The 25144-nt window shown below is 39.4% G+C and overlaps 1 protein-coding gene across 7 annotated transcripts in view; it reads left to right on the top strand.

The window, feature by feature from the left end:
* The window catches only part of DMD (dystrophin), a 1161005-nt gene that overhangs the window by 93245 nt on the left and 1042616 nt on the right, over window positions 1–25144 (top strand). For 2 of the 7 annotated variants that reach the window (XM_038157590.1, XM_038157575.1), the window contains exon 1: window positions 17423–18109. The exons of 1 other annotated variant lie outside the window; for it this stretch is intronic. In XM_038157590.1, coding sequence (XP_038013518.1) covers window positions 18013–18109 — 97 coding nt within the window. In that variant the 5' untranslated portion in view covers window positions 17423–18012. Of the gene's footprint in view, window positions 1–17422; window positions 18110–25144 lie in introns of those variants that run through there. 4 more of the 7 variants (XM_038157541.1, XM_038157559.1, XM_038157583.1 and 1 more) reach the window with 3 other exon arrangements.

Below are 25144 nucleotides of genomic sequence, written 5' to 3'. Positions count from 1 at the left end.
GTCTCAAATTTCATTATGCTTCCAATCAAAGTAGATCATTAGTATACTGAGAAAATATCTAATCTTTGTGATTTCAGAATATTTTTTTGCTGTTGGAACCAGCCTCAGTTTTGACCAATATTCCTTTTTCATATTTAACTGCTGCATCCAAAAGTAATACAGTCTGCTTTCTCACTGTGTTTTGCCAATCATCCATCCATTCAGCACACAGACAACACAGCACAAGTACCCTGTTTTGGTTGACACTGCTTTAGTTTGGTTTTTTTGTTCTCTTGTTGGCTTTTGCTTTTTTGTTTTGTTTTTTAAATGACAGATTCTCCCCAAGCCTACTGTCACTTCTGAGTCACGTGTAAATGATTTGACTAACAGAATTAACCATGTGTATGTTTAATTCTCATTGTGCTTATCAGTGGTCTTGGTGATGGCTACATCTCTCTTAGCAAATCCCTACGAAGGTATATAGCTGAAGAGTAACATATTTTAAATGAATTTCAATAACAAGTTAGGCTTTTTCATTATTTCCTCTGTAAGGTGTTTCTCAGTGGCAAGACTATTTTAAATTCAGTTAAGTCTGTGCAGTAAAACTTTGGAATTGCCTTATATTAAAAACCAAAACACAAAAATGTTTACGTTTAATTGTACAAAGAAAAGAAAAATACATAAAATATTATGTGAATTTATATTAATATTTTGTTCCTAGATAGGACTTGTTCTTTAACATTGTTATTTCTCTGTCTTGTGAAATTGAAGTTTCACAAATTCCAAATATAGTACTAATTATGTGAGATGGAAAAACAGATGCTTTTGAATGTTGAGGATGCCATGCCATTGAGATTTCTCAGATATTAGTACTGAGAACTTGAGACAGGAGTGCTGAGAATCTGTTCACTGAATAGTTATTTTCACCCTTTGTAGAACTGGGATAAATAGGACCTGTGTAAGGCCCCTCAGGTCTTGTTCATGTTCAAAGCCACTCTGGGGACAGGAGTCTAGTTTCATTTACAAACAGTTGTACAAACTCCAAAATAACCCCAGTGAAATTATTTTGGTCGGACTCATATGTAGCTTCATGTACCCTGGGAAGAAAGAAGATTTTTATTCTCTGAGAGTTTTCTCAGCTTGTTAAATGCCTGTTTAAATACAGTCGATGAGATGGAAAATCAAGTCTAGTGTTGGAGACTTCCTGCCATGACAGAACCAATTTTCCCAGTAATTTAATCAAAAGATTGTTCTGAGTTTATATGAGGGCATGTAAAGGAAAAAAAAAAAAGTGACATTTCTAAGATATATTTTTAAATAATTCAAGAAAGGTGAACATCACACTGCAAACTGAATTCTAACCCCACGATGTCTGATTTTTCCGAAAATCTGAAATTCTCAGTATTGTGCAAATACAGGGGTCAAATTCCATCACTAAATTCTCTGAGGGCATTTATATTTTCAGATCAGAGGAGTCCCTGCAGTCTGTGTGCCAGTGCCAGGGATGCCAGGCTGGGGAGCTCAGTGCAAGCCTTGGGGCAGCCTTGGATCCTCCTCTGGCAGAGCAGGGTCCCTGCCCCCAGCACGGTTGGGAGGGAGGGTCTGTGCTTTTACCACGCACATCACCCACGAGCTTTGTTCATTTGAATGTTGTTGTGCTGATCAAAAGGATGAAAATGTGACAACAACAGGGAACAGGAGTTGTGTTTTCCCTTGGCGTTGGAGAAGGGCATCACCACGTCAGTGCTGCCGATCTTCAGGGGTAATTCACCCTCAGCTGTCACTGCAGGGGAAGATGTGGGAGAAAGGAAGCTCCTGGTTTGAAGGCTGAGTTGAGAGGATGCAATCACCATTTGAGTCAACAGGAACTACAAGGAGCCAGTCGGATTGGGATGAGGCAGAGAATGACTCTCCAGCTTTGGAGGAATTTGTTGATGGCACAGAGCATGGTATTATAGAGTTCCAGTGTGGAGGCTCTGTGTGCCACCCACTACTTGGGATTTCTTCTTGGGGATGAGGAGAGCTTTTAAAATTATTTTCTGGCAATGGAAAATAACTGCGGAATTTGTCATGAAAGCATGGTAGTAAAAGAAAGATGCATGAAAAAACCCCCAAAGGGGTAAATGTTGCTGAAACTGTGGGGAGCTCTTCTACCTTTTTGTTTGTTTGAAAAATGCAACAACCTCATGTGTGAAAAGCCTAGGAATGCACAGATCCCCACAGAGGCACAGGACATACTTCAGTCATTTGGAATTGCCTTTCTGAGAAATGTGTTAATTTATTTTATTTTGTCCAGAGGCAAAGAAAGGCACTGCCTGTAGCAGGTAATCCTGTGGAAATATGATCATCAAAGCATTGCTTATGCTGATTCCTGCTGAGAAATTACAGGGGAAATAGGCTCAGGACCTGCCTAAGTGAGTTTTGCTACTGAAACACATTTAGATGGAAGTGTGGGTCTCCTAAGATGCAATCAGTTTGCCTTCTGGTGTCATGGTTATGTTTGCAGCAGGTTTATAGCTTTGCGACTGCTATATCTGTTAGGGAACAGATATAAAAGGCATTTCACTGTAATTTGAAGAAACACTTGAGGCTCCTGGGGTAAAATCTGGTTTTGGTTGCTAAGTCGAATTTTAGTAGTACTGTTGAGTAAATTTTATATTTAAATTCTGATTCCTCATTTAAGAAAAAATTAAAATAATAAATATTCCCTGCAAGTAGAGTGTGACTACTGGGATATGATTCTGAAAATAACAAAGCATTGTATGTTTCCTAGTCTACATTGTATTTATTAAATTTTGAAATTGGTTCAAGTTTGGGCTTTCTCCAGCAGGATGAGAAGGAGACTACGTAATTTTCATCTTAGCAGAAGACTAATGTAGCAAAGAAGACACTGATTCATGTGCTAGATAGTTCTCCTAGGAAGACTTTTCTTCTGTAAATTGTAATCACAGAATTTCAAAAATGTATACACGAGTAAGGAGGAAGAAAAAAATCACAGCATAAAATTTATTAACTTACATCATAAATCTTAAAAATGAGTAATTATATCACCTAAAGAAAACAATTGCTGTTGTAGAGGAAAATATTTCCTGTTAAAATGTAGCAAAATGTTAAAATGTAGCAATTGCTGTTGTAGAGGAAAATATTTCCAGAGGAAAAATGTTAAAAAAAAAACTTCCACCACTTTTAAGAGTCCATATTTTATTTTACACACTCAATTTTACAAAGTTTTATTATTTATTTAAACATCTGCATGAAACTGTCTTTTTTTGCAGTTTTGACTAGATCCATTGCTTTTGTTGAACAGTAAGAAAAGAGATGTATTTCAGTATGTTGTATTCTAACTTAATTATTCAGGCTCATGTTACAAGGAGGCTGCCATGTTATAGACAGCATGAATCTTGTCAGTATACTGTTGTAATAACTGTCATCTGACTGAAATTATATATCCTGCCATTAGTTTTGAGATGGCTTTATGAGTGTCAGGTTCAGGATTTTTCAGCTGTAAACACCTTGGGAGGAAGGGGGTTGTCTTTGCTTTTCTGACTCAGACAACATCAGGAGCTCATATTACACGGAAGTGACTGGACCAAAACTAGACCCAGAGTTGTGTCAGAGCTTTAAGAGCTTTATTTTTTGTTATTTCCTCTCCTTTTTAAGGTTTAGGTTTTGTTGATTTGGGGCTTTTTTGTTGTTGTTGGATTGGTTTATTTTTTTTTCCCCTCAATACATATGTTGTTTTAAAAAAAAAAAAAGTCATAGACTGATAATTTTAAAGCTCCTACTTATTCTTTTTTTTAACACCCAGCACCCTTCTCTCATCTTGAAGGTTTGTAAATTCCCATTGAAACATGAAAAATTGCCAAGTTAAAGCATGGAGAAAAGCTCCAGACGTGGTTTTAGCTATCAAGATAAATCAATGATGTCAATGTTTCCTTGTTTTTTGTTTTTAGAAAATATGTTGGTACTTTTAAGTGTATTACTTTTTTGCAGGAAAAATATATTTTAAAAAGGCATAAAAGGTTATGGTTAGTTCTGGTAAAAATGGAATTGTTCTTCTTAGAAAGGTGGGAGCATATCTGATCACCAAAACACTCAGAGATATAAAAATTGAGATAGTATAAATTCTGAGATGATCTTCCCTTAATCAATTGTGATTTGTCTCCTTGCTTTTTTTTTCTGAATCCAATTCTTCTTACTAAGCTCTTCTTTTCCCTAATCTCAATTAGATTTTTCCCATGGCAGATGAGTTATTTCATGTTTCAATGAATCTTGACTCTAGTTTCAAAGCCCATAATTTTTGGTGCAGTTATTATACAGTTTGTGGGAGAGTATTTTGTTTTAAATGGGAATAAACTTTAGGCTCTGGAATTGCAGACTCATAAGCATTCATTATTATGTGATTAATGCTTCAGTGAAACGAAGATGTCTTTGATGCTTTCTTTTAAAAGTGCATGGTCATTCCTTTTTGTCATCCCACTGCCACAACTGTGAAGTAGAAATTGATCCTGGGGTATTTTTATGGGAAAAAGAAACATTATTGAATAAGGGAAATCCAAATTCCTTCAGAATGTTTTCTAAAAAACTTAGCTTCTAGCTCGTTTCAGAAAACTGGCTCTGATTTCTTCTGTTACCTACTAAAAAAAAAGTGCCTGATTTTCTTTTCAGCTATGACCTTTTAAATACTTGACATTTTTGTTTGTTTGTTTTGGTTTTGGCTTGTTTTTTTGTTTTGTTTTGTTTTTTCTTCTAGGAAATCTTCAGTGCTTAATCTCAGCCTAGTTCTGAGCTTTCTGTGAGTGTTTTGGGCACGACTCCATCAATGATCCTTGCTTGTAGCTCTCCCCTGTAGGTGATTGAAGGTGGCTGCATTCGTTTACCCAAACATTGCTCCACAGTTGCTGAAGGAGATCCTGTCATTATGTGTTTTCATATGGCAAGGACATAACATTTGCCTTTTCATAAGGACATAACATTTGCCCCAAGGTTGTGCCAACCAGGAGAAGCAGCAGAAAGGAACTAGTCCAGGCCCATCTCCTTTCTCCCCTCCTGATCTCTTTTTCCTGCCTGCATTGCTGTGGCTGCACCTGGAGACATTATTACTCCTGAGACAGCCAGATCAGAAACAGTGCAACATGGCATCATCTTCTTCCAAGCCTTTTTTCTCCTCTTGTTTAAAATCACCAACGCCTGACCAACAAGAGGGTGCGTTTCATACGCTGGCTACCCAGAGTTATGGAAAGGAAAGTGTATTATTCATTCTCTTACTGTGTTATGAATGTGAAAATATAATTTTTTAAAATTGTTATTATTTCACATTCTTCTCCTGCAGGGTTAAACAGAACCATGCTGTGCTCCTGCCCTTAAAAACTGGAGTACAAGTAATGTAGTTCTTTACTTTAGAGCGTTTTTCTTTTTTCTGATTGCAATTTTGAACCCAAACCCTTAAAAATATGTGAAGATATTGTTCAGAAAACCTCTGAAGGAAAATCCATACTTCATTTAAGCCTCCCTTTCATCAGGACTAGTCAGAGCACTGAGAGCATGAAGGTGCCACTGGGAAAAAGACAGGTAGCCTTGAGCCGGGTGGCAAGTGATTCATTAGCATTGCTAAGGAGGCAGCTTTGTGTAGGGTGCAGGGTTCTCGCTGAAAATGTGCTCCTCTGGCAGGAGAGGAGGAAAGATGCAGATTGAAGCTGGAACAAGCAGATTTTCAGTTGTGGCTGCTGAAGAAAGGCAAAGCACAGGACTCCCCTGCTCATGATGCGCAGCACCACAGCCGCAGGCCGGCTGGTCTCAAGGCATGAGCAGCAGCAGCAGCAATAACTCACAGGTATTTTCAGATCAGAATATATGGAGATGGCCATCTCATTAGCAATCAAGGAAATAATCTCCTAAACATCCATTTCAGAGGACAGTTATTGACATAGTACCACTCCATATGAAAAAAAAAATACATTTAATATCATCTTGCAGAGATGTTGTGTCAGAATTTGTAGATGTTGCTTTGATTTATTTTGTCAGGGAAGGCAGTAAGGTATTAGTAAGAATGAAGGATTAAACATAATATCCATAAATTGCTTCTTCCTATTATGTATTTTCTGGTAGTCAACTTTTTATTTGAGATATAGTGGGGGATTTTTTAAAATAAAATTTTAATTGCTGTCATTCAGATGTGACAAATAGAGGAAGAAACCTGTAAATGTCATTGGTTCTGCCTGGTCAGTCAGCAGCCCATGTTCTCTCCAGGTGAATGGGACTAAAAGTAGGGAAGAGGGTTAAATGTCTCGGGCTTTGATCAACAGGAAGTGTCAGAGATAGTGATTGGCCTGGGTTATAAAGCAGATTCTTAATTTCTTGGATGCTATCTAGTATCTGTGGGGAAGCTTGGAACAGTGTTTGAAGCAGGAGGCACGTTTTGATAAACCTGTTAGGTAAAAGTTTCATGGCAATTGACTTCCTTTTCTATTCTTAAGAAATTCTCCAGTCCTCTTTCAGGCTATTTATTGAACACATCCAATAGCTTGGGCATTGTCTGAAAACCTGATGTAGTTCTTGGCTGTGTTTAGTCTAATATTTGAATTTTATTTTAGTCAGGGTGTCAGGAGGCCGCTGCCAGAGCTTTTGATGAAGGCATCTGGATTTATTTATTTATTTATTTATTTATTTTTCAAATAACGTCAGCTAAGAACAGAAATGTGAGACTGTGTGCCCTGGGTTGCCAGGGGGTGCAGCCAGTCAGGATTCTGGTCTGTCCATTCAGCATTTCTTGTGAGCCATGTTCTAGTCAGTAGCAAACTGGAGGCTCCGAAGGGTAAGGGAGAAATGTGTCCATCTGAGAAATGTTGACATTTTGAATTTGTGTGTAGAGAAATAGATATATGTGTAAGCAATTATTTAATAATATAATTGCATATTATTAACAATTGGCATTATAATTATAGAACCATAGAATTACTTGGTTTGGAAGGGACCCTTAATGGTCATCTAGTGCAGCCCCCCTGCAAGGAGCAGTGAATTGTCCCACCAGATCAGGTTTCTCAGAGCCCATTCAACCTGACCTTGAATGTCTCCAGTAATGGGGCAGCCACCACATCTCTGTGCAAGCTATTCCAGTGTTTCACCGCCCTTAAAGAAAAAAAAGTCTTCCTTTATTTAGACTGCATTTGCTTTCTCTTAGTTTAAAACCACTACTCCTTGTCCCATGGCTCCAGGCCACATCCAGCTAAAGTTTAACAAACTGCCATTCCTCAGTGCGTTCTAGGACATAATTGATACCATTTACTGATTTGGTTTAAAAGTCATTTAGAACTTGGGTATTTTTACCCAAGCTAGAAGATTTTCTAATTCTTAGATTTGTTCCCTTGATTTCAAACGCAGTTGCTCTAGGCACTGTCTGACTTCTGTGTTTTGCTTTCTGAAAACATTCAAGCAATCAAATTTTGCTCACATCAGTGCTCCTTATAAACAAATTTTAGGTTTCCACACTTTAGTATGCTCACTGGGAGTGGAACTGTGCACAGTGCTGTGGCATTACTTGACACAGAGATAGAAGCGAGTTCCCAAAATCCCCATCCAGAACCTGTCACAGAAGCAATTAAATATGCCATTCTTAGCTAGGAAGGTGCAGGAAGATGCAATATCTTTGTGTGAATGTGATGAGAGAAAATTGCATTTAAGCTCTGGTCCCAGACAATAAATCTTACAGCTGCCTAACTTTTCTTGGAATGATGCCTCAGGCAAAGCACACAAGTATCCCAGGATAGAAAAAAAGAAAAAAAAAGTCCCCTAATGTTTTCAAGGTTCTCTTTATCTGTTGCTTCACCGTAAATTTCAAGTCCTTTCACACAGAGACTCAGAGCCCTAGGGCTTTTTGTAAAGTTCTAGTGACTGTGTTACACTTATCCCGTAGAGCAAAAAGAAACTATATCTTGTCACATCTTCCCATCCACATCACACATTTTAAAGATCAAGTATTCCAATACTCACAGCAAATGAGTCACTCTCAATCCACAGTCTGCTTAAAAATTAAGAGAACTTCTGATGTACTCACATAATACATTCAGTTGAGCAGCATTTTCCATGAAGTGATAAACTGTGACAAAACTAAGCTACTTCATTAAAGACCTATATTTTTATATTTTCATGACTGTTTTTCTGCCTTTGGTTTAACTCAGGTTGTCCCTTAGCCACACTACACTAATGAAGTGATTTTTTTTTTCATTCAGGTTCAGTAGGCACATGTAGAACTCTGTTTGAGCAACCATCTTTGGAAAAAGGTTATACAAGAAATATGTGCAGGTGTAGAGAGAACCTGCAACTGTGGTAGTATTCAATATTACTCAAGGGTCTAGCTGTAAAACTGCACACATGATTTAGGCCTCAGAGCATTTCTTAGTTCCTTTTTCTGCTTGAGATGGGGAAAAGAGTTGCTTTATGGCATTCCTTCCCTTTCCCCTCTCCCCGGTTTTCTGTCTGGAGTGGATGCCGATTTAGGCTCTTGGCCAAAACTGTTCCTGGAAGCCAAGAGCTGACTTCTGCTCCTATCAGAAGTGCTGATACGACAGTGTCTTGGTGGTTTGCAAAAGGATGTTTTTCTCTAATGTAGCCCCATTTTTCCAGCCAGAGAAGAAGCAGAAGAATGGTGCTTTTACTCAAGTCTGTTGAACTGGGAAGAGCTGACAGGCATGGAGACAGTTTCAGGAATATATTGATGGCAACGCCTATTGCTACTCCAGCCGTGTATATGTTAAAGTCAGACAGGGATGAGCCTGAAATGGTTATGAGGAAGCTTTGTGCCTGCATCAAGGAAGCATCTTTCCTGAACTTTTTTTGTTCCTGTTGAGAGAAGACGCGAGTGGGACCTTATGGGAAAGGGCAGTTAATATTCCTGGGCAGGAAACCTGTGTGCACCGTGGTGTTGAAACATCTTTCTCTTCTAGGTTTTCCTAACTTAACCCAAAGTGTTTTTGGGTGGCTATGCGCAGAAAAAAAAATGCATGGAGTTTAAAGCTAGAATGATGAAGGCAGGCAAAAGGCATGAATTAGAATAAAAAGAGAAGTCTAACAGTGAGTCCTCAGTCATGACCACCCCAAACAGACAAGCACGGTGACAGTGATGGCCTTGGCATTCTGGGCAGGTTTGATTCCACTGCAAATTTGGGTACTTGCTATTCTCTAAAGGGCAGATATCAGGAATTGCTGAGTATCTGGATGAGAGGAAGGCACTAAAACTTCCCGGGTGCTGCTGCTGTTGCTAACATTTTTGAACTGCATGCTGGAGCTAGGGTGCCATGTGTGTGCTGAACCTTTCTTTATGCAGTCTCTGTGTTTGCTGCCTGGGATACTGTTTTACTTGCCTTTTTGTACAATTTCCTGTCCTTTGGACCAGATCTAGTAACTCCAAAACAACCTGGGGGGATGCTGCATGTGGCAGCATCCACATGTTGCAGGTCACCCCATTGAAGTGTGAGCTGATGCAGGTGTCTGTCACTTTTACTGGAACTGGTATTCTCTTTGTATCAACTGAACTCATATTTTTCTGGGAAATTTGCAAGATAAATACTTTCTGGTGATAATGAGGTTGTTAAATTCTACATTTTTTTGCATAAAAAGGGTCAGTAATGTAAAATAATTTGAATCAAGTAGTGTAATACCCTGTTTCATAATTTTAGTAAATATGCCCTGAATTATAAGTAGTTAAAAAAATATTAATTGCTCAGGGTACATGTATTCACACAACACCTTGTTTCCATGTGCAATGCCTGGTTTAAGAATTCACCTTTTGTAATTGTTTTAACTAAAATTTGAGCTATTTTATATACTTTGTTGATATAATCAAAATCTCGGCTATTGTACTGATACAATACAAAATTGATTGCACTCTGATATTATGCAAAACAGTGTTAAAAATGAAGCCTGGCAGGCAAAGTGATCCTTGGCAGCTGCCACCCTGCTCACTGGTGCCATTCAGTGTCCCAGATATGCTGGAAGTTTGACAAGGTGCAGGAGAGAGGGTTTAATTAGGCCACAGTTTTACTAATTTAACTAATCTGTGAGCTATGCATCAATCTCCCCGTCACAATGCAGCGAGCCACTTCTTCCTCTGTCCTTCCTGTCTGTCTGGAATGTGCTCCTGGTCTCATGTGCCCCCGGGCCACCACAGGTGTGGGGTTGGGAGGGCTGAGGCCGTGGGGCTCCCCAGTTCCTGTCTGCCTGAGAACTGGCTCTTTAAGGGTCTCACCTTCTCCTAAATCTGCTTTCAGCTCTGGCTGAGGGACAAAAGGTTCTTGCTGCTAAGTTACTCTTGTGTGCCCTTTTAACCAGGGCCTACAGGGCAGCCCAAATAATTCACTGTTCTGCGACTCTTCTGGAGATTAAAAAAAATAAAAATATGCACAGTGTCTCCTTCAAACTTTCAATGAAAAAGGACATTCATTGAAAAATGGGCATTCGAGGCCTCTGTGCTGAAGTTGAGAAGGGTATTGAGCACTAACAGCTGTGGATGGTGACTTCAACTTCTGTTTCACGTTTAGATTTTTATCTCAAATCCCATATAAAAACAAACACACACAAAAATCCCCTGAGCCCGTGACTAGAAGCGCTTTTTTTGTGTATACATTAATTTCCAGAGAAACCAGGCTGGCTTAGTCCAGTTTGTCCTTCTGTGTTTTATGCATGTTATAACAAAATAGTAGACATCCAGTCTTAAACATCCAAAGCTAAACCAGATTATTCAATGACAGGGGTTAAAACTATGGATTATGTAATTTCTGCTGACAGGAGAGGGTAGGAAAGGTATAAGAGGCTTTTCTTTGTGGCCCCCACTGTTAACTTGCATTGTGGCTAGAGCCCTGGACGCCTCAGGGAGAACTCTCCTTTCCAAGGCAGTAAGTCTGCTGTGAAGTGGAAGGCAACCATCATGGATTTTATTTTGTTTTAATTTAGAATATATATTAAAACACCTTCTAATGTTGCTGTGTAGCTTTATTTCCTGTTACAGGAAAAGAAAATGTGAAGATTTTAATATTCTGAGCTCTCATTATGGTATTTATCCCAGGAATGGGTGAAACTGTTCCAAAGTCAACTGCTGACATGTGCAGAAATCCAGGCAACAGGAGCCCCAGACTCTGTGGCCAGGCTTGTTCACTGAGTATTAAGGGATTTACTTTCTGCATCCTATATTTTTGAGGGTTTTGGGAAAATTTAACAGATTAAAAGGTTTGGTTAAGTTTTCTCTGTTTGGGGTGCCTGCTTTGTTATTTGAGGGAATGGCTGGGGTTTTTCTCAGTCACTGGTGTTTAATGAACATGTGTCACAGAGTTGCCTGGGATTTTAACTTAAAGCCTCAACTGGAAGGCAAAACCTTAGAAGTGTTGCCTGTTAAGAACTCAAGTTGCCATCTTTGGAGATTTTGGATTTGCGTTAGCAGTTGCAATCTCATCAGCAATATTAATCTGGTTTTAATATTAATGCAACTCAAACAACATAAGAAAATAATTCAGGAAAAAATTATCAAAGAAAAAACAAGTTTGAGCTATTACAGGAATTGGGAATATGGCAGAATTTGCTTTAATTATTTTGTTATATATAGCTGTCGTATGCATGTTGCCAGCTGGTTAATGATCCATCGGAAAACCAATACATTGTGGATTGGAAATACCACTAAAGCAGAATATATCTGCAGAAGCAGTAGAAGGAACCAATAGAACACATTTCAAAGCGTGTGATCTCCAAAACATTTATTGACCAACTGCTCTTGAACTAGTTCCCTCATTTAGCTTGTGTGACAATCATCTGCATTTGGTGAAAATTGAGAGGAACTTGGAATGCTTTGCTGGAGAGCTGTACCAGATGAGAGTGCTGATGGAGTCAAAACCGCAGCGAGCTGAGCGCCAGCCCACGGGCTGCACAGAAGGGCAGGCTGTCAGGTGTGTGCTAGATCTGGGAGGTTTGGCTTTGTTTTGAATTGAATTAATTTTTGTGGGAACCCAGGACATCCCTCTGGGTGCCCTGGATGGCCAGAGCCGCTGGCAGGGGGCTCTGAGACCCTGGCAGCAGCCAAAGACACACGTGGGGTTTGGATCTGAGCCCGTGGAGCAAATCACCAACTCTGTATGAAGAATTACAAGCCACACACACAAGTTTAGGTATTGCAGTAGAAGTAGTCACGAAGTGAAAGGAAGGGTTTCTGAGTGCTGTACAGGGGGGTTTAAGCCTTGTACGCAGGGGTCCAGGTTTTGTACATGGGGGTCAGGGGTTCTAAGATGGAGGGATTTGGGTGTGCCCTGTCCTCTTTCTTTCTCCTTCCCAGCCTCCATGTCTTTGGTGATGTTGGCACTCACAGATTGGTTTAGAGTAGAAAGTCACCATTCAATATAGATAGTAGGCATTGGGGAAAAGGTATAAACATGTAACACGTAATGTGTGATATAAAAGATGGCAGCAGCCCCTGGGAGGGCAGTGTGCCTTTGTCTGACCTGCTGAACGGGGACAGCAGCTCAGGAGAAGAATCTTTGAGATAACCAACCATAAACAACCTTGAGACCGGACAACAGAGGACTGCTGAGTCTTTCTTTGAAGGCACGGGTTGGAGCAGAGACTTTTCCATCTCTCGGGGTCACCCCAATCCGGGGCACGAGAACCCGACAAATTTTGACTTTTTTTTAAATTACTGATACATCTGTTACACATCATTTTATACATGGGCTGCAACTGTAGAAAGAATGAACAAATGAAAGTGCTTAAGTCAGTAATTATTTCAAGTGCAGCACTGCTGAACTATGTATTTTTCTGAAGAAGTCAGGGTATAGATGGAAGAAGGTTAAAGCTCTGTAGCTCACATCAGTCTGATTTAAAAAGAGCTGTAAGAGAACAAAATACATGTTTTATGTAATTAGCATGAACTTCATGTCACTGTTCAGTTTTGTGCTTACAGAACATGTAAGCCTTGCTTAAGGAGGAAGATGAGCAGCAGTTGCTGAAGAGTTCAAAGTCACTAATTCTCTGAGTGTTAAATAGGGAAACTGCATGTTTCTGCTTCCTGATGTGTGTTAAATATTTGGAGAATGAGTTAACCAGATTTATTTTTTTCTTGCTAGAACCTACTATTTTAAATTCAGTGTCACTGAAATACATATGCTATGTGAGAACCAAATGCAGACTGTCTGTTGGCTTATCTGTAGACCTAAGCAGAGGTTGACATTAAAAATCCTCAATAGTTACTGCACGTGAGAGATTATATTATCCACGTTTGCAGCAGTGTTCAGATGACTATATCACACAGCAATATTCAGAATTAATGTAGAGTATCCACTTTTTAGTGTGCTGTGCTCTGCATCTCAGAGAACTGTTTCTGTAGCATTTTTTTGTGAATAACATTTTATTGTCCTGTTCTGTGAAATCCTGTTCTTGCTGAGGAAATCACTGCTTATTATTGTTGTAAGTACATGTGTAATAAAATTTTGAAAAAAAAAAAAAGTTGCCATAAACATGATCAATCTTATTCCAAAAGGTTGGTCATGAGTCCTCCTAACACATTTTGAGATCAGCGTGTTTTGAGCTTTCATCTTATGACAAATGCCTGAACCTAGCTGAATTTCATATACCTGAGATTTAGTTAAAAAAGCAAAGGTGAATTCTGCACAAAAAAAAAAAAAACCTGGATAAGCTGTGGTGCAGGGGAGCAAAAATTTTTAAGCCCCTGAAATTTTCAGCTCCTACGATGTCTGTCATGTTCCTGGCTGGATGACTTGAGACGTACACGTGTCAAACCTCTCTGGCCAACACCGTGGCATGTCTGCTTGACGAGGCTTCTGAACCTTTCCCTTGGTAAGGGCTTGTAAGCATCCATGTGGAGAGGATGGTGGCACTGCCCTTCTGGTTTACAGAGACGTGGCATTTATGCATTTTTAATTTTCAGTTTTTCATAAACTTGTCTGTAGTAATTTTTTAAAATCTTGAGCAGTCAAAGCTATGTTTGCTGAAATTGCCAGAACTTATCCTATCCAAACGGTTGAAATATTACCATAAAAATGAAAGTACTGATGTGTCTAACTATATTGGAAAGTGACTGTTTATGCACAGATTACTCTTATACATCAGAAATCCTATAATTGAAAAGTAGTTAATACGGAATGATTACCAGTAAGAAATAATAATGCCTGTCTGTGTTGTCCAAACAAACTTCCCAGTGCTTTTATTGGAGGCGTTTATTAATCTAAACATGCACAGTATATCATTAACGTATTTTCTTGCATGATTGATCGATTGAATTAGTTGTTCACTGGGAGAGGCATGAAGTACCTAAGTATAATGGGAGGCAGGGAAAAAGGGAAGAGAAATTGACTTTCTTCAGGAGATGTATTAGCAAAACAAATGAACAATTTTTGCTAAGCAAAATCAGCATTCATTTCTGCACACTGGAGAGAGTGCATTATGTAGAGCATCGTGTAGAGCTGAAGGTCAAGGCCAATCTGCTTGCTACCTATTTTTCAGTGATCCATTATTTACTCTTGCTTGATCAGAGTCACTGCTGCTTCCAAAGAGATAAATAAAAAAAAAAAATAAAAGAAATTGCATCAAGAGGAGGCTCTACAAGGTATCTTAGTTGTTCCTGGCATGTGCACACACCACCACAGTAAAACTCAAGCACCCTGAATGCACCAATCAGTCCCTCTGGTAGCAGTGAAACAATTAAAACAAATATGTATGTCACTGCCATAAGCTGTAGATGGAACAGGAAGAGAGCTGTCACCCAAACAGGCTGGAGTTTCTTTGCCTACAAAGTTTTCAGTACCATAAGAAGCAGAACACCACTTGATGAGTGTTTTTCCACTTGTCATTTATTTCTGCTTTTTCCAAACTGAGGACAGTTCTGTATAAGACAAAAAATTATGTATTTGTGTTATTGTAGATTCTGGGAGTGCAACCCATGGAGCTTTCTCTCTAAAGCAATTCATTCCATATGGGTGGGTTGCTATAATTATATCTATGCAGATGCTGAATCCACTCACAATATGCAGAAACCACGGCTGTTGTTTTTGCAGAAAAATGCAGAAAAAGCTAGAGACAAAAGCCAGCTATTAATCTGGCCTATTAGTATGTGGACAGAATGACTGATACTGGTTTCTCCTCCCAGATTCTCCATTTGTCTCTGGGCTGTTTTTCTATACAGCTAGTGCACACAAAAGATACAAACACTCATGTATTACAGTTTCCTTCTTCTCCAAAAAAGATAATTTAAAATATTTGGGAGGTTTTTGTTTGTTTTTTGGGTTTTTTTTTCCACCAGAACAAAGATGGCTACTCCCCATAGACCTGATGTGTCTGGGAATGTCTGTGTGGCTGAACCTGTATCTCAGGTTCACACATCTCCCCTGTGTGCTGTGTTGCAGGGTGGCAGTACTGATAAACCACAGTGGGTCCTCCTCGTGATGTCATGCTTATATATCTGGAAATGCTTTTCATCATTCCCTCATTTCCCCCTCTTCCTTTTGGTAATTCTGAGGTGTCTGGGTGGGATAGGATTCTGGTTTAGTGTATTTTGCTGGACCAGATGCTCCCATTCTCTTTTCATTATTGACTGTCTTACTAACATACGAAATGTTTTTCTGGATATTTTCATCTATAACCTTGCACATCTTAAAATCCATTGAATTAGAAATTAAGCCTACGTTGAGTTCTTGGGTACTTGAGATCTCCCCTGCAAATCCAAGCTACATGATCTATGTGCTCAAACTCCTCTGTGGTGAAACACCATGTAAATTCCTTCTTGCTGTGTCTATGATTTAGAAATCGTAATGCAGCTAGAAGGGTGAAATATTAAGCATATCCTTTTATGTACTTGGAATTGATGGCGACTTCAAAGTCAGTCCTCATTCATTGCCTGGTTTGTTTCACTTCAGCAATGACTTGAACTGTGAACAAGAAGGAGCTGGCAGTATTTTCAGACAGGCACTTTATAGTTGCGCACTTTGCAACTATATGATAGGACTATCTCTGTTGCCTTGAATGCAAAATTAGCTTGTTGATGCGTGCTGCTACAGACAGAGGAACAGATGTAGTGATTCTACTTTATTTACATGAAATCTCTAAAAAGGCATTTTCTGGCAGCATGCTAGGGATAAATACAGTATCACATATAGAAACGGCGCCATGCTACGTTAGCTCCTTCAGGTGTCAGCTGTGCCATTTGGATGTGGGCGAGAGCAGGGAGGCAGATCCCTCCCAGAAGGGCTGGGAGCTCTCTCGCATTCAGCAGCCCAGCAGCAACCTGTGTCTCTGCCCAGGGTCTCTGCCGAGTGCCGTGCCGGGGGCACCCACTGGCAACACCCCTGTGGGAGTCCTAGAGGAGGATATCCGATGTTCTGATTTTTTATTTCTACTTGATTTGCAAAATAGGAAACCCTCTTATCTTGTTTCCTGGTTTGTTTTTGGGATTTACTTTTTTTTGGTTTGGTTGGTTTGATTTTTTGTTTGCTTGTTTGGGTTTTATTTTTTGCTTTGGTTTGGTTTTTGTTTATTTCGTTTCCTCATCCGCCTGCCCCCCTCACCATTTATTTTCTGTGACTTGGAGCTCCCCTGAACTCATGTTTTCAGGCTTGTTTCTCACAGCCAAGACCTTGAGGAACTTAACTGAGATTCAAAACTTGTGGGGGAGGAAGGGGCTGTCAGGGTGGGGAGGGATTGCAAGCCATAGAAAAGTTCAGTACATATAATCTGAGTAAAGAAGTCAGGCTTAAGTAAAACCCTTGAGTCTTTTGGGCCGGGATTACGAGAACTGGTGAGAGATGCTGAGCTGGTAGCTGCCACAAGAGAAATCTTTCCTGGGGGACTCTGCCTTTTTTCCCCTTCCTCTCTCCTCTTTTGCCATTGTGCAAAAGCTGGGGAAGGAGGAATTACTCCAGGGATAGTCCTTGCTCTACCTTTTTCTCTCACAGGTATTCAAACTTTCCACCATGGGGCTGGGGTTGTTTATTCAGCTTATGAGCAACCAGACACATTAAAGATGAAATGCCTTGACTCTGAACTGCAGGCAGAAGTGGTGGGAGGAGACACAGCTAATTTGACTTGGAGGATGATTGATGTGTAGATGTCAATTTCTATTAATACTCTTTTGAAATCACTGACGCAAGCGTGTTTTTCCCCTGCTCAACAGAAAATATAAATAGAAAGACAACAAAACAGCCCTATCCCTTTAATTCACGATACTCAGAAGCAGTTAAGCAAACTCTGTCATCTGAAAGTGTCCTCCACAGGCTGGCAGAAAGCAGCTCATGGTGGTGTTCTTACCACTTTAAGAATATCAAGATGCTGTAACAGAGCTATCCACTTACTGTTAAAATGTATAAAGAACAAAAAGCAAGTGTCACCTACAGATAGGCTTAGATAAATTGCTTAAAAATGTACAGCTCCCTCATTAGACAGCTATTCATTGCATGAAAAGAACTAAATGCATTTGTTGAGGTGTAGCTGTAAAAGCCATGTTCAAAATGAAACAGAGTTGAGAGCCTGCACGCACAGCACTGTTATTCAGAAGTAGCTTTCGAGCAGAGAGTTTCAACGGGAAGGTGCTGTTTGGTTGGACACAAATCAGCAAACGTTTAGCTGAAGCTGAATAATTCAAGCGTGCATGAAGAGCTTTCTGAAGAGAAAAAACGCAAGGATAAAAAAAGAGAGAAAATCTCCAAACATTTGCATCAGCCTTAGAGGACAATACAAGCAGCAGGATTTGAAACAGATTTACAGATGCACTCTCTTTAGGCAGGGAGAATGCTCATTAAATGCAAGATGCTTCTGTGGCTCGTGGGCTTGCACGGAGGTAGGGGTTTGCAAGACTGACGTATCAGATAAAGTCAGAGTGGTTACCACACCGACGGCGTAGCAGCTGCATAATAAATGATGGAGAGAATCATGTTAGGCATGCCCACCTAACCTAACTTGAATCATGCGAAAGGGGAGCTGCTGGAATTCAAATAGACTTTCTGGTTCCCAGCAGTCGGCAGTAATAGAATGCTTTCAGGAAGATGACAGATGCAGGGGAAAGATGCTGTTTTGCACTATCTTGATTTGTTACGGCAGCCAACTTATTGGCATGATGGAGTGACAAGAAAAGCAGCTGGCATGGAAGGTAGGATTATCAAAGCTGTTGCATCATTATGAATGTAATTAGAAACTGACCATGACAAAGCATATGCTAGAATGAGCTGTCACTGATGACAGAGGATTTGTTGCTGGGGTCTGGAAACTCTGAAAACAAAATTCCTCGTGCAAAATGGATTTTGCAGTTTCATTTATGCTGGTGTTACTCTTTCTTTCCTGCTTGCCTGCGAGCTCCGGGAATTGCTTGCTTGAAAGAGAGTATTCTGTTAGGATGAGACTGAAGAATAAAGTATTTTCTAAGTCTCTGAAGCCTCAGGTAGATAGAAACAAACAAATGTGAAACAAGACTGGGGAAAGCTCCCTCTGTTTCACTAGCAAGCTCTGATTGATATATTGGCATATTGAGGAATTCCAAGGAAATGAAGATGCATGTTCTGAATGCTCTGGTATAATGGAAGGATATTATTGCATGTCTCTGCTTTACAGTTAGTTTTTACGACAGGTTTTATTCCCCATCAGTTTTTAGCTCTTGACATTTATCCGGTTGTTCAGAATTATATAAAGAAAATACATCAATATCTCCTGCAGGGTTTCTCAACAACTCCAGCATCTGTTTCAGCTATTGAACTGTATTCACGTTTTGCCAACTTGATGCCTACCCAGCTGGTCTGTCATTTCTCGCTTGATTACTGTTCTTAATTTCTCTGTATCAACTTGTTTCAGACAGGATTCTGAAAGCTGTTAATGAGAAGTGACAGTAACTGCTTAACTGTTGAGAACTTGAGTATTCTCTTTTTTTTTTTTAAGCATTAGAGAGCATTTCTGTGAGCATTTTATTAAATTCATGTTCTGTGTTGCACTGTGAGGTTTTCATATAATAATTGAATTCAGCTGTGAATACTTTGGATGGGTCACGAGCATAACTTTTAACTGAATATTTTGAGAGAGTTTGAGAAAATTTACAGGTGTTTTCTTTGGTGTAGGTATTGTCTCATTACATGATCCTTCCTCCTGTCCACCTCTCCCCCCACAGCATACATATTCTCCCTCTCTGTCACGGTGAGCAGTCATTAAGTGTATATTGTACATATTGAAATATATTTTATCACCACTAGGGTGAAATGGCTAAGCAGCTCTGAACAGGTGATAGGAGCAGGTTTAAAACAGACGTCAGCTCTATCAGCGTGGATCGCCCTCGATTACAGAAGTGAAAGTAGTGCTTTGTAAATGTAAGGCATTCTCTTTCTTCCTATTCGAAGGTTCAGCAACCACTCAAACACTGCTTGATAGCTCACAGGCTAGGATTCTGTTAGATTACTTGTATTATTTTGCCTTACAAAATGCTTTCTTCTATGTAAACTCCATTCTTCATTAGATTTGTAGTTTTTTTCACAGGTGATAATCAAGAAATCGCTTTTCAAACTGGATTTTCACTTTTCTGACTTTATCTTAAATTTGTTGGCTGTACTCTGTGTTGTCTTGTCGACAGGGATCTGACTATTAAAGACTAAATGTTGCTGAGGAAAACTGTAACAGTTTTAGAAAGATAGATGTTTCTAGAGAGACAGCAGTGAACCAGCCTTTGGAAAGTTTGAATGTAAGGATTAGTGAAACTAATAGCTAGTCTTATTTACCTTGAGCACTTCCCTGTTTTGATCATCTACAAGAGACATTTTAAATTATTTTGCAACTGCTGGGAGGGGAGATGTACTCATTACCAGAGAGGATCACTGGGGGGTATGAATACCCAGAAATAGTTCTGTAGTTTTGATGAAAATAAAATGTTATTCTATTTCATAGAAGTTCAATTAATTTTAACAATACATTCTCATTGTTGACCATGGTGAAACCATAGAGAGAGTAACCCCTATAAAAAGCTTAAGTCTCATTCTCCTCTTCAGGGCAGCAGTGAAACTGTTTTAAATTGCATGTATTATATTTATACTCCTGAAGCTGCTTAGGCTCTTCGCGTCTCCGGAGAGCTGGCTGGCAAGCAACATGCAGTAGTTACTTAAAAAGGTCTTTTCCCTGTGACGCCAGGAATTGCAACTTCATGCTGCCTGTGGCCATCACCCAGCTGACAAGTGATTTTATAGTTTGTTTCTGTCTTCTCTCTGGTATTTGGTTTTAGCTTTCTCTTTCACTGATGAATTAATAGGACACTAGGTGGAGCCAGCTGTTGATTATAAATAGATCTACAGTAATACAGGCCTGTCTAATGAGCAAGCCCCTGTATATAATGCTTATTATTAAAAATAACAATTTAAAATGTTAAGAATCGACTTGAAACTTAGTCATTAAAGTGTAGTTCTGGTGAGATTAGAGGAAACCATATATTAATTATCCTTTCCTTTTATTGGAAGCTTATAATCAAATATGAAAAATAATAATAAGGAAAGAACATCTACATTCAATAAAGAGGGCTAGGAAGCAAATGAATGGAAATAGAAGAAGAGAGAAGCAGCAATAAGAGCCAGCAGATGTTTCTACTATAGATACATACAGATATCCAGTTGTGTATCTGTACATCCTTTGCCTGATGCACACAGATTTTCTCTCATCCTTACATTTAAATCTTCCTTCCGTTCTGTCTTCCTGAAGTAATTTATAGAGCTGACATCTTTCACTTTATATTTAGATATGGGATGCATGTTTTCAAATCTCTTCTTGGGAGGGTGTTCTGGAAGGTGTGCAAGGGCACAGAGAGTTGTCACTCGTATGTTGGCCAGACATAATTAAGAAAACTCTGAAGGTTATTTACTGACTGAGGTGGAAGCTGGTTGTATGTGCTCCTTCACATAATTCTGGTTATTAATCCTAGTCAAAGATAAGGAATCTGTAGTCCTCGGCAGTGTGACAACGCAAGAAAAATTGATGTGGTGGTCTTCTGGACAGTCAGGACTTGGTGAAGGGAAGGAGAGATCTTGACTCCATTTCAGAAGGCTGGTTTATTATATTATGATATATATTACATTAAAAAGACCACACTATAACTACACTACAAAGAACAGAGAGAAAGATTCATCAGAAGGCGAGGCAGGAATAGAAAGGAATGAATAACAAAGTTCTGTGACTCCAGAGAGTCCCAGAGCTGCTGCCCCCTGGATTGGCCACCAAGCAGAAACATCCCACACTGAGCAATGGAGGAAGCACCTGCTGCATCCCACAGCAGCAGATCACAAATTGTTCACACTTGGAGCTGAGGCCCTTCAGCTTCTCAGGAGAAGAAAATCCCAGCAAAGGGATTTTCATAAAATATCGTAACCACAAAAAATACACTCACTTCACTTCCACACAGACATAGAGATGTGTACCTCAGGTGTGGTACATATATTAATTCAGCAAAGAAGAGATAAAAATCAGAGTGTATGTTGATATTTGGTTACATGAACTGAAGAGGGAAAAAGGAAATAAGAAGTGTGAAGTGACAGGCAAAAACAGAGATTAAGGATGTTGTCTGGAGCAGTCTGGCAGAACAATGGCAATTCCCATCAGCCTCTGTTAAGTGAAGCACTTGCAAGTTCAGTCAATGCCTTTTTCTTACAGGATTAAAAGGGAATTAGGGTAGGGAGAGGCTCAAGTTAGTGAGGAAGACTTGTGGAGGAGGGAAATGACAGCTGCCTAACACTCCAGGAGTAATGAAGTTTAGAAGACTGGAGATTGACCTTTTTGGATGTTATTCATAGAAACTTAAAATTTTAGTAGTGACATGAGGGTTAGAATGGTCCTGTTAATAGAAAATCAAATTGAGCATGGACCTAGTGCTTTTGGAGGAGCCTTACAAGAAGCAGTGCTGCACTGTCAACCCTAAAAGATTTTTTTTGTTATGAGCTGTGCTGTTTGTGCTCAACAGCAGAAGCATGGGAGGAGATCAGTTATGATGGAGACAAAGTTTATTAGTTTTCCAAAACATTGAATATTTTATTGAGGCTAGGCCATGATTTTATTTTTTTTTAATTTATTTTAATGGTTAGTCTCAGCCAGAAACACAGCCTTTGAAATGTGTTGTGGTGTCAGTACATCCATATCTGCTTCTCTACATTTTTTTTCCACCAGCACCCACCCCAGGACTAGCTCTGAATGAACTCATCCTGACATGTCCTGAATGTTCTTTCTGACAAAAGGAAGGTGTGTGCAGTGTGGCAACTCTTGGCCTTCTGCTGCTGGTCACCTGCTGCTTCACTCAGCTTGTGGTTCCTCCTGAAGAAGGTTGAAATTTTAGTTGAGAAACACCTACAGTGTGAGGAAGTGTCTGACCATCTTGGGCAAGGGTTGTGAGAGGCTGAGCCAGGAGAAAAAAGATGTGCTCCTTCTCTCTGTCAGTGAAAGCTGTCCTTTTAAAAATCCACTGGAATGAGGAGAAGGGCAGGAGGAGGGGAAATAGCACATAAGGTGAGGAATGAAAGGGCTTTGGATTTTCCATGAGACAGTCATTTGATGAATGAACGGTAATTGCCTTGCAAGAAAAGCATAAGGAAAGTCACATATGGAAGTCAAATTGTCCAAGGGATGTTAGTGAGCATCTGGTTATGTACTGCCAGAAAACATTATACAAAGACATATTCCATCTAAGCAAAATGTATTAATAAATTAAGGCTATTAGCAAATAGGGAAATATTTTTTGTCCTTCAAAACCCAGGGTTCACATTTTTTTAGATTTTTAATTTAGTTATTCATACTGTGTAACAGAATTAAGATTACTAACAATTTGGAGAGGGACATATTTGATAATGAGTGCTAAAGGGTGTCCTTTCTCTCTACCCCTTATAGAGATTGGGGGATTTTTGGGTTGGTTGGTTGGTTTGTTTTGTTGGTTTTTTTTCCCAGAATATTAAATCACATATCCCTGAAATCATGTATTTTAACCTCTTCCTCTACTCTGCCCTTGTGAGATCCCAGCTGGAGTACTGGGTCCATATGTGGGTCACCTCAAACAAAGAAGACATGAACCTGCTGGAGAGGGCTCAGAGGAGGGCCGTGAAGATGATCAGAGGGTTGGAGCACCTTTCCTACAAGGACAGGCTGAGAGGGTTGGGGTTGTTCAGCCTGGAGAAGAGAAAGCTCTGGGGAGGCTGCAGAGAAGCCTTCCAGTACCCAAAGAGCACTTTCAAGAAAGCTGAGGAGGGACATTTTACAAGGCTATGTAAGTGATAGCAAAAGGGGGAATTGCTTTAAGCTGTAGGAGAAAAAGTTTTGATGAAAAAGCAGGTGAGAGGGATAAAAAAGTGGGAACAAGTTTTCCAGAAAGGTGGTGCTGGCCCCATCCTGGAAACATTCAAGTTGGATGGGGCTCTGAGCAACTTGATCTAACTGAGGTTGGAATAGATGACTTTTAAAAGGCTTCTTATGATTCAAACTATTCTTATTTCTTAAACTACAAGGTGCCGGTGATGTTGGATCTTTCCTGCTCCATGCCACTAGCTCCAAAATGTCCATGATATTCCCTGGAGAACTGAGGATATCAAACAGGAGCCGTTCCTTACAGAAATGCCCTGGACATGATAGACCCAGTGATGCAGTCATGAAACAGGCAGAGCAGAAATGGAGATGTGAAAAAAGAGAAATCAGGGCTTTACCAGAAATGGGAAAAGGGAAGTAATAATAGTTTTGCTTGCATATTTTTCAGATTTTCTTTATGGTCTGAGCATTTGTGCATCAGAATCAGGATGCAAGGTGCACCTGTTTGCAAAAATCAGGAAGTTCTGGCTGCACTGCAGTTTATTTGGCTTTTGTTATCTTTAGACTAGATCTTAGTCTTAAAAAACGAAAATCTGGAAAGTAAATCAAGATCAGTCAGGCCGGTTTTTGATATTGGTATCCTCAAGTTACCTAGCTTAGTGTTTTACATTACAATGCTGTTCTTTACAAGGTCTTTCTTTCATTTACGTTCCCCTGAAGATCCTGCACATGGCACAACCAGTTCTCTGACTTGCTGGATGATACAGAGGCTCAAGACACTGAGATGGTCAAGGACTTACAGTTGGTTTTGACCAATGCTGACAAGACTCTTCTTTTCTTCCTTCTATTTTTTTTTCCTTCCCCTCCATTCCCTCCTGCCCAAAATTTGCCACAACTGGGGAAAGCCGAAGACAAGAAAAAGTTAACACAAAATTTGAACAAAAATTAAGGTGCTTGAAACTTGTGTTTTCTTATCTAGTCTCACCTTCCCCTCTTTTTGTGTCCTTCTGATAATTAGGAAGAAAGAGTATGAGGAATTTCTTCATGGCATCAAATTTTTTTGGCATTCACTTTTGATCACTTATGTTGATCTGTTTCCCTGAAACTCTAAAGCCACACTAAATAAAACCACCACATGCTGCTTTTTGTAGACTTTGTTTTTTATGACTAGCTTGTTATTTTTTTACAGCCATTATGCAGATCCCACTTGCTTTTGCAAAAAAAAAAAAAAAAAAAGCACAGATACTGGGAAGAAGCTCATAATATTTTTTTTTGGTAACAAAAATAATTTAAATATTCCCACACTATGCTCATATTTAACACATCTTTATTTCTTATTGCTACAAAATAATGGGAAGTATAATGGGAATTCCTCTTTAATTTGATAGTAATGGCCCCAAATGATATTTAACAAATATCCCTTGGTACAAAGATCACTTTTTCAAAGAGCAAGCTGAAATGTCATTAATTTGTTTAAATTAAGGGTTTTGACAAAAAACAAAAAAACCAAAAACCACAAAAAAACACTGCAAAACTTTTCACTTTCCAGTCCCAGGCTGTTTTCCATTCACTGGTGGTAAGGACTGCAAGCAGTGAAATACTCAACCTCTTGTCTTCAGTAATGATTGCAGGTTCTGAATTGTGACTGAATCAGGTCACAAAGCAGAAAAGCAAAGGTAATAAACAACTTCATGTACATGGAAAATGTTATATTTATATTCTTCTGAGTCCCAATGGAAAGGTTTTTTTTCAACAGCGTGCTTTGGTGAAGTAGTTTTGGTGCCATTGAAATATTCCGTGAAGATTGAAGTTAAGGGTATTAAGAACTTTAAGATGTTTATGGTTCAGTGTCTGTGATAACTCTCAAGCTGATAGTAAAATTACT

Source organism: Motacilla alba, chromosome 1 (assembly GCF_015832195.1).
Source record: "Motacilla alba alba isolate MOTALB_02 chromosome 1, Motacilla_alba_V1.0_pri, whole genome shotgun sequence".
In the NCBI taxonomy this organism is placed as follows: domain Eukaryota; kingdom Metazoa; phylum Chordata; class Aves; order Passeriformes; family Motacillidae; genus Motacilla; species Motacilla alba.
This window is presented reverse-complemented; position numbering and strand designations above follow the sequence as displayed.